This window comes from Maniola hyperantus, chromosome 8 (assembly GCF_902806685.2).
Source record: "Maniola hyperantus chromosome 8, iAphHyp1.2, whole genome shotgun sequence".
NCBI classification, from domain to species: domain Eukaryota; kingdom Metazoa; phylum Arthropoda; class Insecta; order Lepidoptera; family Nymphalidae; genus Maniola; species Maniola hyperantus.
The window spans coordinates 15144735-15164974 of record NC_048543.1 but is presented as its reverse complement, the minus strand read 5'-3'; the positions used below and the strand labels follow the sequence as shown (position 1 = coordinate 15164974).

The 20240-nt window shown below is 34.9% G+C and overlaps 1 protein-coding gene across 1 annotated transcript; it reads right to left on the bottom strand.

Annotated features, from left to right (window-relative positions):
- Positions 1-6924: 6924 nt before the first annotated feature.
- Mad (Mothers against dpp) lies at positions 6925-20043 on the bottom strand. Its single transcript, XM_034970792.2, has 3 exons — positions 19729-20043; positions 16870-17031; positions 6925-16395 (listed from the first exon to the last, which is right to left on the bottom strand). The coding sequence occupies exons 1-3, from the start codon at positions 19834-19836 to the stop codon at positions 15397-15399; spliced, it is 1269 nt and encodes a 422-aa protein (XP_034826683.1). The 5' UTR covers positions 19837-20043; the 3' UTR covers positions 6925-15396.
- Between the last annotated feature and the right edge of the window lie 197 nt (positions 20044-20240).

Genomic DNA, 20240 nt, shown 5'->3' with positions numbered 1-20240 from the left:
ACATTACAGCTTGAGACAGGGTTTCTATAGTGTAAGGTCAACCTTTAGCCATTAGTTCCAGTACTGGTGACAATAGAAAGGTCATAGAAAGACATTCCAACAAGCTCGTCTCCTCCCACAACTGTTCACCGTGCTAAACGCATTTCACGGTGCCTATCGATATCATTGTACCTACCGCTTTAAAGTGTGAAGGTAAATCATCATCATGATCAACCCATCGCGGGCCCAGTACTGAGAACGGGTCTCCTTTCAAAATGAGAAAGTTTTAGCCATAAGCGATGGTGGGCAGACGACATCGAACGAGTCGCAGGGAACTGCTGGTTGACGGCGGCGCAAGATCGTGGCGCGTGGAAGTCCCTACAAGAGCTGGACGTCTCCTCATCATGATCAACCCATCACCGGCCCACTACTGAGACGGGTCTCCTTTTAGAATGAGAAAGTTTTAGCCATAGTCTGCCACGTTTGCTCAGTGCGAATTGGCAGACTTCACACACCTTTGAGAACATTATGGAGAACTCTCAGGGATGCTGGTTTCTTTTCTTTACGATGTTTTTCTTCGCCGTTAAAGCAAATGATTATTTAATTGTTTCAAACGCACATAAATCAGCTTTCGGAGATGTGGAGTGTGTGAAGTCTGCCAATCCGCACTTGACCAGCGTGGTGGACTATGCAAAGCCCTTCTCATACTCAGAGGAGACCTGTTCTCTGTAGTGAGCCAGCTATGAGTTGATCATGACATCTAATTACCTAGATTTATGTGTTGACAAGATCTTGAATATAATTTTTAACCTTTATCATCGATCCCGGAAACAAAGTTAATTATAGTTGATCTTAATATTTAACTGCCGTCAAATTACTTTATTTTCCAAAATAGATCAATATTTTAAATGTCGAGTGACACATACGTTAAAATTACCTAATTATTTTCGTAATATACTAATAATAACTTACCTATCCGGATAGATATAATTTATTTTTTAATGTATTTGAGCTATAAAAAGCAGGTTCAATAAAATATAATAATGTTTCATTGAGCAAGTAGCAAGCACCTATTAGGTCCAACTGCATGATAACTAGGCGATTAATTTTACGTTACGGTTTTTTTAATATAGGTAAATAGCGAGTAAACAATCAAGTGATTCACCTGATGTTAAGTGATTAGGTACCACCAATTGCAGCACCAGAGGAACCGTTAACGCGTTGCCGGCTTTTCAGGAATTTTTTGATCCACCCCATGTTGAAATCTAGTAGGAACACCGCCAAAAAGAGTTGGTTTCACGGTTTGCATGTACGTGGAAAAAGAACTGGCACAACGTGTGGTCAAAGTGCATCAGGCACTTAAGTGGTAAGGGTGAAACTGCTTACGATAGCGTGCAGTGTGGTTGTAGAATAAAGAAAGGTAAAGCAGTGGGAGAAGTCTATTCATGTAAATCATGTCTCTGTAATTAAGTTGGAAGGTAAAATTTTGGTCAAAGTTAATGGGTTATTCCCGTTGAGTCACACCCCCGTGTGTAACACTGTGACACAAGGTACCAAAAATTTCAAAACATTCCCGTTGAGTAACACTGTTACACAACGGGAATTTTTTGAACTTGTTGGCACCTTGTGTCACACCTACATAAATACATATTATTGCGCGTGTATCAAGTATTAACTGATTGTGCACTTTTCCGGGATGTTATTTATTTATAAATCCAAGATGGCGGACATGATTTTTTTTTTTTCAAAAAATTGACATGGGTGTCGTTTTCAGGGTTTTCGAGGGTGCTGAATTTGATGATGACATTTATTCTGAAATCCAAGATGGCGGACATGTTTTTTTTTTTCAAAAAATTGACATGGGTGTCGTTTTCAGGGTTTTCGAGGGTGCTGAATTTGATGATGACATTTATTCTGAAATCCAAGATGGCGGACATGTTTTTTTTTTTTTTCAAAAAATTGACATGGGTGTCGTTTTCAGGGTTTTCGAGGGTGCTGAATTTTATGATGACATTTATTCTGAAATCCAAGATGGCGGACATGATTTTTTTTTCAAAAAATTGACATGGGTGTCGTTTTCAGGGTTTTCGAGGGTGCTGAATTTGATGATGACATTTATTCTGAAATCCAAGATGGCGGACATGATTTTTTTTACAAAAAATTGACATGGGTGTCGTTTTCAGGGTTTTCGAGGGTGCTGAATTTGATGATGACATTTATTCTGAAATCCAAGATGGCGGACATGTTTTTTTTTTTCAAAAAGTTGACATGGGTGTCGTTTTCAGGGTTTTCGAGGGTGCTGAATTTGATGATGACATTTATTCTGAAATCCAAGATGGCGGACATGATTTTTTTTTTCAAAAATTGACATGGGTGTCGTTTTCTGGGTTTTCGAGGGTGCTGAATTTGATGATGACATTTATTCTGAAATCCAAGATGGCGGACATGATTTTTTTTTTTTAAAAATTGACATGGGTGTCGTTTTCAGGGTTTTCGAGGGTGCTGAATTTGATGATGACATTTATTCTGAAATCCAAGATGGCGGACATGATTTTTTTTTCAAAAAATTGACATGGGTGTCGTTTTCAGGGTTTTCGAGGGTGCTGAATTTGATGATGACATTTATTCTGAAATCCAAGATGGCGGACATGATTTTTTTTTTCAAAAAGTTGACATGGGTGTCGTTTTCAGGGTTTTCGAGGGTGCTGAATTTGATGATGACATTTATTCTGAAATCCAAGATGGCGGACATGATTTTTTTTTTTCAAAAAATTGACATGGGTGTCGTTTTCAGGGTTTTCGAGGGTGCTGAATTTGATGATGACATTTATTCTGAAATCCAAGATGGCGGACATGATTTTTTTTTTCAAAAAGTTGACATGGGTGTCGTTTTCAGGGTTTTCGAGGGTGCTGAATTTGATGATGACATTTATTCTGAAATCCAAGATGGCGGGCATGAATTTTTTTTCAAAAAATTGACATGGGTGTCGTTTTCAGGGTTTTCGAGGGTGCTGAATTTGATGATGACATTTATTCTGAAATCCAAGATGGCGGACATGATTTTTTTTCAAAAAATTTACATGGGTGTCGTTTTCAGGGTTTTCGAGGGTGCTGAATTTGATGATGACATTTATTCTGAAATCCAAGATGGCGGACATGTTTTTTTTTTTTTTTCAAAAAATTGACATGGGTGTCGTTTTCAGGGTTTTCGAGGGTGCTGAATTTTATGATGACATTTATTCTGAAATCCAAGATGGCGGACATGATTTTTTTTTTCAAAAAATTGACATGGGTGTCGTTTTCAGGGTTTTCGAGGGTGCTGAATTTGATGATGACATTTATTCTGAAATCCAAGATGGCGGACATGATTTTTTTTATAAAAAATTGACATGGGTGTCGTTTTCAGGGTTTTCGAGGGTGCTGAATTTGATGATGACATTTATTCTGAAATCCAAGATGGCGGACATGTTTTTTTTTTTTCAAAAAGTTGACATGGATGTCGTTTTCAGGGTTTTCGAGGGTGCTGAATTTGATGATGACATTTATTCTGAAATCCAAGATGGCGGACATGATTTTTTTTTTCAAAAATTGACATGGGTGTCGTTTTCAGGGTTTTCGAGGGTGCTGAATTTGATGATGACATTTATTCTGAAATCCAAGATGGCGGACATGATTTTTTTTTTTCAAAAAATTGACATGGGTGTCGTTTTCAGGGTTTTCGAGGGTGCTGAATTTGATGATGACATTTATTCTGAAATCCAAGATGGCGGACAATGGACATGTTTTTTTTTTCAAAAAATTGACATGGGTGTCGTTTTCAGGGTTTTCGAGGGTGCTGAATTTGATGATGACATTTATTCTGAAATCCAAGATGGCGGACATGATTTTTTTTTTCAAAAAGTTGACATGGGTGTCGTTTTCAGGGTTTTCGAGGGTGCTGAATTTGATGATGACATTTATTCTGAAATCCAAGATGGCGGACATGATTTTTTTTTTTCAAAAAATTGACATGGGTGTCGTTTTCAGGGTTTTCGAGGGTGCTGAATTTGATGATGACATTTATTCTGAAATCCAAGATGGCGGACATGATTTTTTTTTTCAAAAATTGACATGGGTGTCGTTTTCAGGGTTTTCGAGGGTGCTGAATTTGATGATGACATTTATTCTGAAATCCAAGATGGCGGACATGATTTTTTTTTTTTTCAAAAAATTGACATGGGTGTCGTTTTCAGGGTTTTCGAGGGTGCTGAATTTGATGATGACATTTATTCTGAAATCCAAGATGGCGGACATGATTTTTTTTTCAAAAAATTGACATGGGTGTCGTTTTCAGGGTTTTCGAGGGTGCTGAATTTGATGATGACATTTATTCTGAAATCCAAGATGGCGGACATGATTTTTTTTTCAAAAGTTGACATGGGTGTCGTTTTCAGGGTTTTCGAGGGTGCTGAATTTGATGATGACATTTATTCTGAAATCCAAGATGGCGGACATGATTTTTTTTTTTTCAAAAAATTGACATGGGTGTCGTTTTCAGGGTTTTCGAGGGTGCTGAATTTGATGATGACATTTATTCTGAAATCCAAGATGGCGGACATGATTTTTTTTTCAAAAAATTGACATGGGTGTCGTTTTCAGGGTTTTGTAACACCAGGTTATGTTAGTAGCTTGTCTTAGTTTAATATTTAACATCAGTTTATACGGTTAACATGCGATTGGATCTATTTCGATTATGAAATAAAATCGATTAAAAGTTTAGAAAAAGCATGGACTTCTCTAGGAATGTAAATAATTATGGATGCGTTCAAAAATAAAACATTTTTAATGCGTTCTGTTATGCAAATGTTAAACACAAAGTCAAATGATTTATTCAAAATAGGTAATAAATAACTCTTTTTGATGGTCAGATGTTGGATTTCTAAGATATAGTGGTGATAATTATTACGCAAACTTAAAACTAAAGCTACGAGCTACGTTATATTTTTGAAGACGATTATCATAATTTCCATGTCATTTTTTTTTGAAAAAAAATCATGTCCGCCATCTTGTATTTCAGAATAAATGTCATCATCAAATTCAGCACCCTCGAAAACCCTGAAAACGACACCCATGTCAATTTTTTGAAAAAAAAATCATGTCCGCCATCTTGGATTTCAGAATAAATGTCATCATCAAATTCAGCACCCTCGAAAACCCTGAAAACGACACCCATGTCAATTTTTTGAAAAAAAAATCATGTCCGCCATCTTTGATTTCAGAATAAATGTCATCATCAAATTCAGCACCCTCGAAAACCCTGAAAACGACACCCATGTCAACTTTTTGAAAAAAAAATCAAGTCCGCCATCTTGGATTTCAGAATAAATGTCATCATCAAATTCAGCACCCTCGAAAACCCTGAAAACGACACCCATGTCAATTTTTTGAAAAAAAATTCATGCCCGCCATCTTGGATTTCAGAATAAATGTCATCATCAAATTCAGCACCCTCGAAAACCCTGAAAACGACACCCATGTCAACTTTTTGAAAAAAAAATCATGTCCGCCATCTTGGATTTCAGAATAAATGTCATCATCAAATTCAGCACCCACGAAAACCCTGAAAACGACACCCATGTCAATTTTTAAAAAAAAAATCATGTCCGCCATCTTGGATTTCAGAATAAATGTCATCATCAAATTCAGCACCCTCGAAAACCCTGAAAACGACACCCATGTCAATTTTTTGAAAAAAAATTCATGTCCGCCATCTTGGATTTCAGAATAAATGTCATCATCAAATTCAGCACCCTCGAAAACCCTGAAAATGACACCCATGTCAACTTTTTGAAAAAAAATCATGTCCGCCATCTTGGATTTCAGAATAAATGTCATCATCAAATTCAGCACCCTCGAAAACCCTGAAAACGACACCCATGTCAATTTTTTGAAAAAAAAATCATGTCCGCCATCTTGGATTTCAGAATAAATGTCATCATCAAATTCAGCACCCTCGAAAACCCTGAAAACGACACCCATGTCAATTTTTTGAAAAAAAATTCATGTCCGCCATCTTGGATTTCAGAATAAATGTCATCATCAAATTCAGCACCCTCGAAAACCCTGAAAATGACACCCATGTCAACTTTTTGAAAAAAAAATCATGTCCGCCATCTTGGATTTCAGAATAAATGTCATCATCAAATTCAGCACCCTCGAAAACCCTGAAAACGACACCCATGTCAATTTTTTGAAAAAAAAATCATGTCCGCCATCTTGGATTTATAAATAAATAACATCCCGGAAAAGTGCACAATCAGTTAATCCTTGATACACGCGCAATAATATGTATTTATGTAGGTGTGACACAAGGTGCCAACAAGTTCAAAACATTCCCGTTGTGTAACAGTGTTACTCAACGGGAATGTTTTGAAATTTTGGGTACCTTGTGTCACAGTGTTACACACGGGGGTGTGACTCAACGGGAATAACCCAAGTTAATAACCCTGACTTGTCCAACCCAATTTGTCTTTATAAGTAGACGGCCAGATTTAACTTTAACCACCTATCATGCAACTAGACCTTAGGAATTAATCATTTTATAACGCTGTCACGCATTTGTTTTCATCTTTCGATTTCGCTATAACTACTTAAGCACTTTTATATTAAGCCGTGATAGCCTAGAGGTTAGGAAGTCGGCCTTCTTTCCGCGAGGTCAGGGGTTCGATCCCGGGCACGCACCTTAACTTTAACTTTTCGGAGTTATGTGTGGTTTAAGCAACGGTGAACGAAAACATCGTGAGGAAACATGCATGCGAGTTCTCCATAATGTTCTCAAAGTGTGTGAAGTGAGAAGTTTGCCAATCCAGCGTGATGGACTATGTTCAACCACTACTCTTTTAAGGGGTTGAAATAGGTACTTGAATAGAGTAAATAGGTGGGTAGGAAATTAAAAACAAAACACAATTTCTAAATAAAAGAAACTTTATTAAGTATTTATTTATGTACTAAACGGAGAAAATGTTCATAATAAAATTACACTTACAATGGCATCTAATAAGGAGGCCACAGATGTCCGGTTTTGAGCAAACATTTGACCAAATACTTGTGCAAACATTTGTCCAAATATTTGCACAAAATCATTACATTTACGACCATTTACGCTTAATCATATTGTGGCCAACTGCGACGTATTAACAACTTTGAACCGTATTTTACATATAATAAGGCTTCAATTTGTATACATATAGCATTCATAAAACTGAGGCTGAGCGATTCATTCAAACACATACCTTATACGACAAAGTATCTTAGAACAGCTTTGAAACATTGTTACTAATGCTGTAAAGGGTTCTGCACACTTTCAATTAATTGATACCTACTCCTCTTGACGCTTGATAAGCTTGAACACTCAAGCAAGTGTCTTCGATTTGATACAAAGTACGTAAATCCGATTTAATTGATAGTCTCAACTATCATGCAGATTGTTTGTAATTGGACGTGTATAGGGCCCCTTATTTAAAAAAACATCCGATTAATAATCTAAGTATGTAAAACCAAAATAAATAATATGTTAATAGTTCGAAAAACCCATGAAAACCGTAATTATTTTGTCTCAATTTTTATTCATTAAATCGATTTTTTCACTGGTTTTACGGCTCTGGGCTCTAGTCTTTTTGACCTTATAAATCGAATCCGCAAGCCTAGCACCTATAGCAATGTGAGGGCTACCTGAGTACCTGCGTCAAATGTAGTAACACCTTTAAGTCAAGAGCGAATAGGCATCTTCTAGGCAAGCGCGCTTCATCTTAGGCTGCATCATCACTTACCAGCAGGTCTGATTGCAGCCAAGCGCTAGTCTATAAATTAAAAAAAATCCGAGCACTTAGTCGTTACGAGCCGTCTCAGTGAAAGGGTACTCCTGTTGTATAATATACTTAAATGTCTTTGATGTACGTACTTCAAATTCATACAATCGACACATACACAAAAATTTACAATGACATTCACAATTTTGGAATTGACATTTTTAAAAGTGTTTCTTTTTTCATTCACTTCAATATGCGCAGACCTTTACACTGATCTATACAAATTACAAACATGTTTAGTGAACACAAAGAACAAAAAATATAAACAAAGTTTATATTTTCGCGATGCAATAAAATATTTTTCGCAAAGGTGTAAAAGTGAAATAAAGTAATTAGAATGCAGAAATTTTGAGAACTCACTCGCCATATTTACTTATGGGTTCACCCTTAAAAGGACTAAAATCGTTCTTATAATAAATACCCATAGTTCCGAAAATTTTGACAAATGTAATTTTTCCATTTAATCGACGATATAGTAGAGCAAATATTATGGCCAGTGAGTTCTTAAAATGTATGCACTATATAGATTTTTGTACATTTTATAAAATGTCATATCCAAACTTTCGATAAAAATTCAACAGCACATAGTCGGGCCACAGTGTAAAATTATTGACATGAATATACTTTTTACTATACAATTTATTTCTAAAACACTGACGGTATTTACATTTTTTTGATTGATTTATTTCATTTTTAAGTTGGAAACATAATCACTTTTTCTTATCTTGATTTGATCGTATAAGTTTCGTGTTTCCATCGAAATTATTGATAACTGATTTTTTTTTAATATTTAGTAAATGATTGTCAATAAAGAATAGATAAACCATAAAAAGGCGAGGCAATTTTTTAAATGAAAAAAATTAATAATTTTATTGATTACTAACTTATGCTCGCAACTTCGTCCACGTGGACTACAACAATTTCAAACCCCTATTTTACCTCCTTTAGGAGTTGAAGTTAGTTTCAAAAATCCTTTCTTGTCTAAATCACAATAGCTATCTGCATGCCAAAGGAGATCATTCTGGCTCCATACATTTTTGGGCCTTTTCTGAATCACTTTCAGAAAAGGCCCAAAAATAATGATCTCCTTTCTGCCCGATCCGTCCAGTAGTTTGAGCTGTGCGTTGATAGATCAGTCAGTCAGTCAAAAACAGGCCCTAAGGGTGTTCCCAACTTAAAAATAATAATACATAGTTATTTTATGCTTACATGATTAATTAAAGAGTACAACCATCGTATTATTCGCTATTAAATGCTACATTATTTTATTTGTTACTCAAAATATAATGTCTGAATGAAAACCATTTGAAAATCAGAAAGTGATGAGCTGGCGAACCAAACGGTGTATAAGTCCCGCAAATTGCTAATGCGCTGGAACCATGTCTCATTAACATCGAAATGACGTCAGCCGAAATAAAAATATACCGTCAGCTCGAAACTTCAGTCTAGTGCTGATGTAAACTGCTAAAATGGCGGTCACGCGCATTAGCAATTTGCGGAACTTATATTACACTTCTCATCAAAATACTTTTTTGGGTTCGGTACCCGAAGGGTGCCTATAATCTTAATAAGCCTCCGCTGTCCGTCTGTCTGTCAGCGGGCTGTATCTCGTGAACGGTAAGTTCAAATTTTCACAAAATGTGTATTTTTATTTTCGCTATAAAAAAATAAAAATTAAAGTGTTATTTCTTGTACGGAACCGTTCGTTTGCGAGTCCGACTCGCACTTGACCGATTTTTTGGATGTAATTGATTTTGGACTCAGTTAGTCTTGACTCTTTTCACACTGCATGCGATCCGATCCCGAAAAGAGGTTGGGCAACTAAATCAGAGTTCTCCGGTTTCCGTTTCCGAAATTCAGATCTAGTGTACGACCCCTCGGATCGGATCGAGAATTCTTGGGTTTTTAGCTTTATGGTCTGATGCAATGCAAATAGGGTCAAATGCAAATTTTTTTAGGCAATTTTTAACGTGTTTTTTACTGTTATTAAAATAATAATTTTAGGTTTACAAAACCTAAAATCAAAATTAAAAGCTAAAAGTCAAATTGTAAATAACCCTGTATATTATGTTACATATAACATAACATTTAATAAATATTATCCTTCATAAATGGCCTTTTTAAAAGTTATATTAGGCACAGTTATATTAATTAGTTATATTTAAATGAAAATAAAATATATCAGTAAAAGTAGAAATAAGGCATGACAATTTCATAGTGTATTAAAAAGGCACTATTGCATATTTATTTCAATATTCACAACGTGAATTAATAAAAATAGATTTTATAATATTACTTTTTAGTTAAAAAGCTCAGTTTTCACATTACCAAATACTGTAACATTGTAATATTGCAAATCATAATGATCTCAATAAGTTCAATGGCGCCGATTCTGTTGTTTTTCTCTAAACTAAATTTAGAGTATCTGCATCATTTTCTTTTTAATATTGCTAAAAAAGGATAGAACATGAATTTTACATTTAAAGACTCGAAACTTTAGTTAACGCTATAATATTAAACAACATTCATAAATTTACGAGGTTTGAAGCTGTAAATAAAATTTAACACAGTCAAACTGTGTCTGTCCTTTTCATATTACATTAGTAAGAAGAGGATGCGAATACTCTAAAATTTTGGTGTTCAGAATCAGTAGGTACCATTATCTCATTACAAAGCACTGTTATAACATCGTGTTATTTATATACCTACCTATCTTATTATGTTATCTTACATCGTCGACATATTATATAACATGTTATATAGTGTAACGTTATACAAATATAAAATCAAGCAAAGCCTCGAGTGTAAGATTGAAGTTAAAAAAAAAATAAGTTCAACATGGTATCTTTAAATTTTTATAGCCAATCAGAGAGTTTATTAAAATAGACGAGGGACAGTCCTCGCGGTACTTTTTGTCCGTCACGAATCGCTTACAACTTCATCGAATAATGCACATGAGCGACTAAAAGAATCCCGTAGAAAAAGGCCCCTGAATAGCCGAGGGCAATTACGTATCAACAGCGGCTAGAGAGAGACAACAGTAGCCACAAAGCAAAATAAGAAGAAGAGAGACAGCAAATGAACTGTCGCATTGCTACTCCTGTCGCGTTGCTGTCGCTACTGCAACGTTTAACGTTATCACCCCTCGGAACACATACAATTACGGGGGATAAGGCAAAAATAGAACGTTCCAATGTTCATTGCAACGCACACAGCGGATTTTAGTCCGCATTGAGCGTTCGAGAGTTTGTCCGCTTCTGACGAACAAATGATCGCACACCGTGCGCAAGTTCTCGACGGACATATTTTTACCTACGCTTGAGAATTTTTTAAGTCCGAATTTCCTTTTACGGTTTCCGAAGTCTTAGTGAGCGAGATTTTTTGACCCTAAACTTACATTCGAGGCTTCTTAACTGAGCTTTACGTAGGCATTTCATGGACGGGTGTACAATTAACTATAGATTAAAATACATTAATGTAGGCACTTTGATCGTTGAATATAGAAATTCGTGATGGCACTGCATTTTGGTTTTCTACACTACAATATTGAGGCTGTATAAGAGAGGCCAAATGGCAACAAAAATATTCATGAAATATTTTTTCTTTTAATTATGCGTTACATCTGGTAAAAATGCATTCAAAGGTAGAATAGCACAGAATCTGTTAACCACTGACTTTTACGTCGCTGGACTTACGCCTGGACGACATTTTTGTGTCTTAGATAGATTCTTGTTTACCTATAAACACTTTATGCACAAGAGCATGAAACGCACTTTTAGTCCGCTTACAACTAAGCATAAAGAAGAACTTTACGACTATGAGAAGTAAAATATTATACTTATACAAATTACTCAATTGGGTGGATAAAAAGTCACCCCCTTTCCGAGTAGACACCCTGGTGGTTATTTTGAGGAGGATAAACGGAACAATATTTTTGATTAAAATATATTGCCAGCATCGTAATATTATGGCGGAAAGTCATTACTATTTTTAGTTTGAACATATTGTATTATTATATAAATATATTATAAACTATTAGTCACTTAAAAAAAGTTAGGCCACCTTAATATTGTTACTATTTTACTTTGTGTATTATTTTACTTATATGTAGATAAGTATTTATTTTTATTGAACATATTTTATAATAATGTACTTAAAAAAATTAAAATTTGTTTTCGTAGCATTGATACACCCATAATAGTGTTGCGGTTTATTAAAATGTCGCCAGATAAAAATATCACACTTATTATTATTTTCGGTAAGACCCCGTTCACATTACAGTGTACCGCATTTTTTTCGACCGAATCTAACGTGTGGTGTTATAATGGTCTAAGAGCTACAAATGTCTAACAAAAACTTGTAAAATGATGGATAAACGCTTTTAGAATTTTAATTGCCAAGGATTTTTATATTTCCGGATTTTTAAATCAATGCTTTGCGTATCATTAGTATTATACTATTTTTTATTAGGTATTATTTTTTCCGAATGCACTTTTTTAAGGCACGGGACACGCTACAGTGATCTTTAGAGGAACTAAAGCATACTTATATTATTTTGAGATCAATTAAAAATATAAATTTGCCTGTGCGATGTCCCAAAATTTGGTTTAAAAGTCAAGACGAAACAACAGTGAGATTTTTAACTTGTTTCCATTTTTTCCTAAAATCTTAGTCAAAAAGTTAATTATTATTAACCAATTTTTTTTAATTTTGTCCCAATAAAACATTTATACAAGTAACAAAAATGTACATTTAAAAATCTATACCTACTGAAAAAAATTACATAAAAAGTAATTACAATCCACAATATAATAGACAAAATTTCTTTTTAATCGCGATTCACCCAATTTCCACAAATACATTTTCTCGATGGCACATTCCTAAGCCTGTCTTAATAAAAGAAAAACACTCTGCATTTTTTACACATTTGGTCTTGACTATACCTTAATTAAAATGAAATAACTGAATTCACAAATACAACATGCTTATTTTCCAATAGTTTTACTAAATATTACATACCAATTAATTACTAGCAATAATTATTATAACATAATTTTTCCTTACCATAAAGTAAAACTAATGTTTTGTGGCCCCAATGATAAAAAAATACTTTTATTCTGAATCGCTAAAATATTTTTTGTACATTGTTAAGTGTATATTTTAAAGAATTACATGATTTTAATATATCCAATGACAGCAGTCAAAGATTTTTATTTATGTCGCAGGGAAAAATATACAGCACAAATGGCTAGAAACTTGAGTTTTACTTTTAGGTTCCCTCTATAATGTAGAATACAAAAAAAAACTTATCCACTTGGACGAAGTCAGAGAAACAGCTAGTCTTGTGAAAGTTGGAACTACCATTTATTAAGTTAAGACTAAAAAAAATTGTAAAAAGTATCAAAACCATTTTTCCAGTCAGTGTTGCCATCCTAATATTTTTTAATGTTTTGCTAGGTTGACTCTAGTACAATTTAATAGTAAAATGGGGCCACATAAATTATATTTATAACAATATAAAATGTTAGTTAAAATAATCAAAATTGCATTTTTCTTATCTAGAAAGCTTTATATAATATTTATCAGTAAGTATTCGTATAATTACAATACCTTGACATACCGTATTCGACACTACCAACAAATTTATGACAATTAGAATTCTAAGAACCCAGAAGTAAACAACATAAGGTATTTAAAAAAAACCAGTAAATTTTTTAACATGAAAATCCATTTTTCTCTTTTCTATACTATATGAGACAAAAAGAAATTCTAGAAAAAAATAACATTAAAAAATACGCGAAAAATATAGCTACTTTTTTCACTTCTCAGTTATTCTCGGTACAAAAGAGCATGGTTAGGTCCAGTGATAGATTCTTTAACTATTCAAAAATTCTTCTAAAAGTTTATTTAAATGATTTTTTTCTCTTTTCTACCAAATACCATTTTTAATTTATTTCTTGAGTTCATAAAATCCGAAGCGACAGCGTGATTTTAATCAAAACCTATTTACACCAATAATATCTTTAAATTGTCATTATAATGATCATTCGCGAGTATAATATTTAATTATTTAATATTCATTCATTTTATGTATGTCTTTATATTATTAAAATACAAATATACTTAAAAATACCTATGTCTTACCATTTCCTTTCATCTTGGACACATTAATTTGAGCTACAATTTTATACAATATTTTCAGGTGTGTTAAGGTGAATCGTTACACGAAACTATTTTGAAAAAAGAAGTTAAATTTTTTATTTCATTTTATGTATTATATCGATAAACTTTTTATAACATGCTACACCTGACCCGCTCCTTCGCAACGATGGATTTCCGAAAATTCTGAAATAACCGAAATCCCGAATGCCAATTTTCTAATATATATACCTTGAAAAGCAACATATTTTATTAAAAACTATTATTTAATAAAATATTTTATATCTCCTATTTAACCCACTTAAAGGTGAAATTTCTAAAAATCGTGAAATAGGTTGGGTAATTCTTCATTTCCAAAACCCAAATACTAATTTTCATGGTAATATCCTGGAAAATGTCACATTTCATCACTTATTTAACACCTATAAGGGCGAAATTAGCAAATCCTTTCTTAGGGATTGCCTTACGTCATAAAAGCAATTTACTGTCAATATTTTAAGTTTCTAAACCTAGTGGTTTAGGCTTGGTGCGTTGATAGATCACTCAGTCAATCAGGACAATCTTTTTAAATGTATAGAAAAGATAGTATTTGTGAACTCATAATCTATACAATGAGAAATGTAACTGTTAAATAAATAGTGTATTATTAAAACAAAAACAATTTTTTAAAATATAATAATGGTTGGTAAATTGTTCAAAATAGCACCCGTGAGTATTCACCTTAACACATAAACCTATTCATTAGAGAAAATATAAAATTGTTACATGGCAACACAGTGTACATAGATGTGTTTAAAAAAATATACCATAGGAATGGTAATATAATTGTATAATAATTAAAAATTTGAAAATAATTTTATTTCTGATTGGATTTCAATCTGATGACTTAATTCAAATGCTGACATGCACAGTTTGGCTACTACTAACTTCACTCAGAAATACAAAATAATGTTGGTAACAATTTTTTTTAATTTAATTGTAAAACATCTTTGTTAACCTACATTTAACCTACATTATTTGTTAATTGTGAGTGAAATTAGTAGGTATTGAATAGTCTTGCTAGCATTTAAATAGACTAATATAGTTCACAGAGAGAATATGTGCTTACTTTTTGCATCTCCAGATGGTAACTTCAAATTGACTGCATTACAATTATTTCAATTTGAGTGCAGAAAAATGAGTATTAATTCTCTATAATATTGAAATTGTATCGGAAAATGCATTTGACAATACAAATACTAAAAACTACAGTGTTTTTGAATTTCATTGTCAAACAAAAAACACAAAAAAGAGTTTGAAACCCCATCACAAATGGGAGCTTACTAACCAAAAATAAAAATGCATACAATTTTGTGAGATTTAAACCGAAATAAAATACGAGAACCGGTGGGGAGAAGGGGAACTAACGCGGCTAAGAGACTGACGATATCGCGTTATGGGGGGAGCCCATTTGAGTCAGCACTTTGTCCAGCCACTGCAGCGGGCCATGGAGGTGGATCTCTATCCAACACGGCGTCGAGGTGACGTCTTGTCGGTGGTATTCCGCCCCCCAACCCTTGACGAACGACATGCGAATCGTACACATCTTCGTCAGCTCGTACACAGCTTCGAAACCATGATTGACGCTTTGGGATAAAAGCTGCGCGAACTCCCTGTTATTGAAAATCTTCAAGGAACACCCCGGAGGAATTTTACACACGGTCGACGGATGAAATCCATGGTGGTGGTTGCAGTTGCGACTCTGAACGAATATCGCTGCATCAGACAAACACTCAGCGTACACTTCTCCACCTACGTAGTACAGATGTACTCCTTTGCCTATATGACGTCTCGTGTTCTCTATAGTTGAATTTCTGTTCACATTACTCAGTTGTCCCAAGCAAAATCTGTCACTATTATTTGAAGGATCAGTAAAGCCATCGACGACAACGGAATGGCTGTTACAGTGGAATACCTCTCCAACCCGACAGTTTAGTTCGTAATATGCTACCGATGCCCAGTATAAAGGCTCTTGGTAGGAAACTGGGGCAACTTCCCCTGGCGGTTCAGAGTCATCCGAGGGCGGGGAATACGCGGGGGGTGGAGTATCAGGCAGTTCTGATGACGCTGAAGGTGGAAACCCTGATCCGGAGTAAGATACATTGTGGGGCATCGCTGGTTCTGTAGTCCTTTGGAAAGGTAGTAGTGAATGTCCAGGTGCAAACTCCGAATGCCTTGGCACTAAAACTGGGGGTAAGACGGGGCTTTCGACTCGTTTGTAGTGGTAGGGGTTGATGCATACCTCTTTCTGTTTTGCGCTGAAGGGATACTGGCATATTTCGAGCGGTTTCAGCTCGTGATGACTTTGTAGGTCTGGCCATCGCCACACTCGGCAGTAGATGACGTGGGGCAAGCCTTTGCGGTGGGATACCTGTAATTTGAGATTGTGAATGTTAGATTCAACAGGTAGTCATCATCGTCAACTGATAGACGTCCACTGTGTCTGGCTGTCACAAAATGTATTTTATTCTGTTGACGAGTTTTAAGAATTCAAGCACAAGAATTAGAATGAATTCGATTATGTTATTATATTATTGACTGACATTTATATCATTGACACAATATTATATACCTATCTAACCTATTAGCTTTATGGAAAATACTACCAACTTTGTCAAAAAATTTATGTCAGGGTTTCCTGACTGGATATGTTGGCTGAACTCTCTATTGTAAACACCTTGTCTTCCCATATTCATTCAAATAAATTATTTCGTTTCATTTCACTGTTGGAAAACACATTTTTCGGGGCGTTTTTAAGCTCTAATCCCAAATCTAGTGCTAATACTTCATTGAATTGTTTTTTTAAATAAAATTAATTTGAATAAAAAAGTAAACGAGACAATACCTGTAATCGTCCGTCCAATGAGCGTGGTATGGTGACGCACTTGGAAGGCGTGCCGGGGCAGGACAGCGCACGCTCCAGTTCTTCAATGGCACCCTTTCGCTTCTTCAGCTTCTTCACCAAACTGTCGACCGCCTTCTCCGCCCATTTCTCTTCCTCATCACCCTGACAACATTGCCATCAAAAAGTGTTTGTAACCACAAATTCAGTTTTCCCATTTTTTCCCATATTATGTGTGCGATAATATCTACCTACCTACCAAGCTTCATGATTCTAGGTCAATGGGAAGAGCCCTATAGTTTTCTTGACAGACACAACAGACAGACAACGTAGTGGTCCTATAAGCGGTCCTTTTGAGGTACAAAACCCTAAAAAGTGCAGTCTGTGGATTTTTTGAAAAGCATAAGTCATAATCTGTAAAACCTGCATAAATAACTTGTAGGAAATATTCCTAAACAGTGAAACCAAAACATGAATGAGTTAACATAAATAATGTAGTACAGTATGCGGCAGGAAGTAATGTACATCAACCTTAAGAAGGCAAACATACTCTCTACAATTTCTTTTTTCTCAAAAAAGAATATTAGTTAAATGACTAATATTCCCCTTTCCTCTCCAACTAAGCGTCAAGCTTGTGCTAGGAGTAGGTACGACAATAGACATCAACCTTTTGGTTTTCAGTCCACTCCTTTACCCGTTAAGCTATTGAGGCTCTACCCGTTGAGCTATTGAGGCTCTTAAATGTAGAGTATTGTCTCTGTCGTTCAGACAGACAAAACGACATATAGGTATGAGTGACAGAGACAACACTCTACAAAGCCAAAATTTCATTCTAAAGGCTGATGTAACTTTCTGCCGCGAACTGTAGCTGTATCTAAATCAGAATGAGTAAAAGATAGTGTATTACTGTGTTCTTCATAAAATAACAACCAGTACAGAATGAGTCAGATATTTTCTAAGAATGATCAGTTGTCAATAAGACTGACTCATAAATAGGTGCACCATAGATTACACAAGTGTTTATAGTCAAATGTGTCTAATTCTGTTGCACACAATGGCGCCAATTCTGTTGAAACTAAATTTAGAGCATCTGCATCTTTTTCTTTTTAATACATATTGCTAAAAAAGGATATAACACGAATTTTACATTTAGAGACTCAAAACTTTAGGTGCATACTACAAATTTAAAAATAGGCTCATAACTGGCAGATAAAGTCATGAGGTTTTATAGCTCTAAATTAAATATAAAACTATCAAACTATATTATATCACTGTCTCTCCTTTTCTTTTACATTAGTAAGAAGAGGATGCTAATACTTTAAAATTTAGTTTTGCTCTGAATCAGTACCAATTTCTAAACTGAATTAAAATCCAATTTGAACACAAGGCATATGACTAAACACAGTACAAAACAAATGTCAGCTCGGCTGGAAGCACCATTACCAGTGGCCCTACCGCGGTTGTTTGACAGCTACAATGTCACGATCGCAATCATCTCTGATTGGTTAATGCTCGCTCACTATTGGCCACAATGCATTGTTGCAACAAGAATCGCACAAATTCAGCCAATCAGAACAATTGAGATTGTAATAATGATTGATGCAGGTTTTAGACAATCGCCCTACTGTGTCAAGCTGTGTGTGTGTGAGTAATGCATGTAATCGTAGCTCGTAGCTTAAGTTTTAAGTTTCACCACTATATTATCTTACAAATTCAACAACTGACAACCAAAAAGTGTAATTTATTACCTACTAGCTGATGCCCGCGACTTCGTACGCGTGGATTTAGGTTTTTAAAAATCCCGTGGGTACTCATAATTTTCCGGGATGAAAAGTAGCCTATGTCCTTCCACGGGATATAAGCTAACTCTGTACCAAATTTCATCTAAATCGATTGAACGGTTGGGCCGTGAAAAGCTAGCAGACAGACAGACACACTTTCGCATTTATAACATTAGTATGGAATTGGATTTTTAATATATTATTTTTATTAAAAGTAGGTAATAAATTTAAATACAGTTACATAGACAGACAGATGTACAGATGGACAGCGGAGGCTGTCAGCCTATCTGTCTGTAATACAGTCCCATTGCCACCCTTCGGGTACGGATCCCTAAATACTAAAAAATGATTGTGAACTATATAACATAAATAATGCATTTTGTAAACAAATTAGTACCTTTAACAACTTTATTATTGACTACCTTATGCTCGCGACTTCGTCCACATGGACTACAAAAATTTCAAACCCCTATTTCACCCCCTTAGGGGTTGAATTTTCAAAAATCCTTTCTTAGCGGATGCCTACGTCATAATAGCTATCTGCATGCCAAATTTCAGCCCGATCCGTCCAGTAGTTTGAGCTGTGCGTTGATAGATTCAGTCAGTCAGTCAGTCAGTCAACTTTTCCTATTATATATTTAGATGTAAGAAATTGGCATATGGATAGGGCAAGGATTAAGGAGGTGCTATTAATTTTTCCAAGCATTATAGTTCACAGCATTTCTGGATCTGGCTTGGGAGATTATTAAGTGAGTCTTGCTTGCCTTCATAAGTTACTATATAAGTTCTGTATTTCTAACAATATAACTTTGCTTTTGGATGATTAAGCCAAGCTATACTAGAAAAACCAAGCTCATTTTAATTTACCAGATAACCAACTGAAGGTAGGTAGTGAAGAAACTATACTTTAGTTGTCATAACCACCTACTTTCTGAGAATTCAAAGCGTTTTATTGCTAACATCAGCTGCAAATCTATTTCTACGCGGCTTCTTTGTTAAAAACAGGCGTCTATAGCAATTTTACGACAGGATTTTGAATTAGATCTTAGAGCTACATTTCACTAATTATAAGTTGTTGTACCTGTTTCCAGCCTAATAGCTTCTTTACGGCAGGGCTTGTAAATGAAAACAAGCTGTTCAAGCTGGACATAGGCCCACTGCTCGAAGATTCACCATCGTCGGTGTCCATGGTGACAAGTGCGTGTAGGGCCTCGATGAGTCACCAGGAGTTACGGGAATGCGCGACCCGTTAATGCTACTAGCACGGAAGCGGTCAATTTGCCATCGATCACCATTAATTCACTTGGTATTCCCCACAGTCCGCCAATTGTAATCACGAATCCATGCAAAATAGCGATTAGCGTGACATTAGCATGAAACAGATAATAAAAAAATATATTTCTCCCCAGTCTCTTATCTATGATAATTTAAAAAAAAATTAAGGCACTGAACTCTTGCTTTTTTTGATTAAATCTTCTTATTTTGGAAAATAATTTTCTTGTGAAGTTTTTAGGTTTTTATGCAATTCTCGTTATTCTGATATTATTCTGCTCTGAGATTTTAACTTAATTATCCTTTCTTCTTAAATTTATT

What these genes read in the sequence shown, in the direction of transcription:
- Mad (XM_034970792.2), bottom strand. Translation starts at nt 19,836, where the DNA reads ATGGACACCGACGATGGTGAATCTTCGAGCAGTGGGCCTATGTCCAGC. An exon ending in AGCTATTAGGCTGGAAACAG is followed by an intron (nt 17,032 to 19,728) that starts GTACAACAACTT and finishes CAATGTTGTCAG; the next exon opens with GGTGATGAGGAAGAGAAATG. An exon ending in CATTGGACGGACGATTACAG is followed by an intron (nt 16,396 to 16,869) that starts GTATTGTCTCGT and finishes CTCAAATTACAG; the next exon opens with GTATCCCACCGCAAAGGCTT.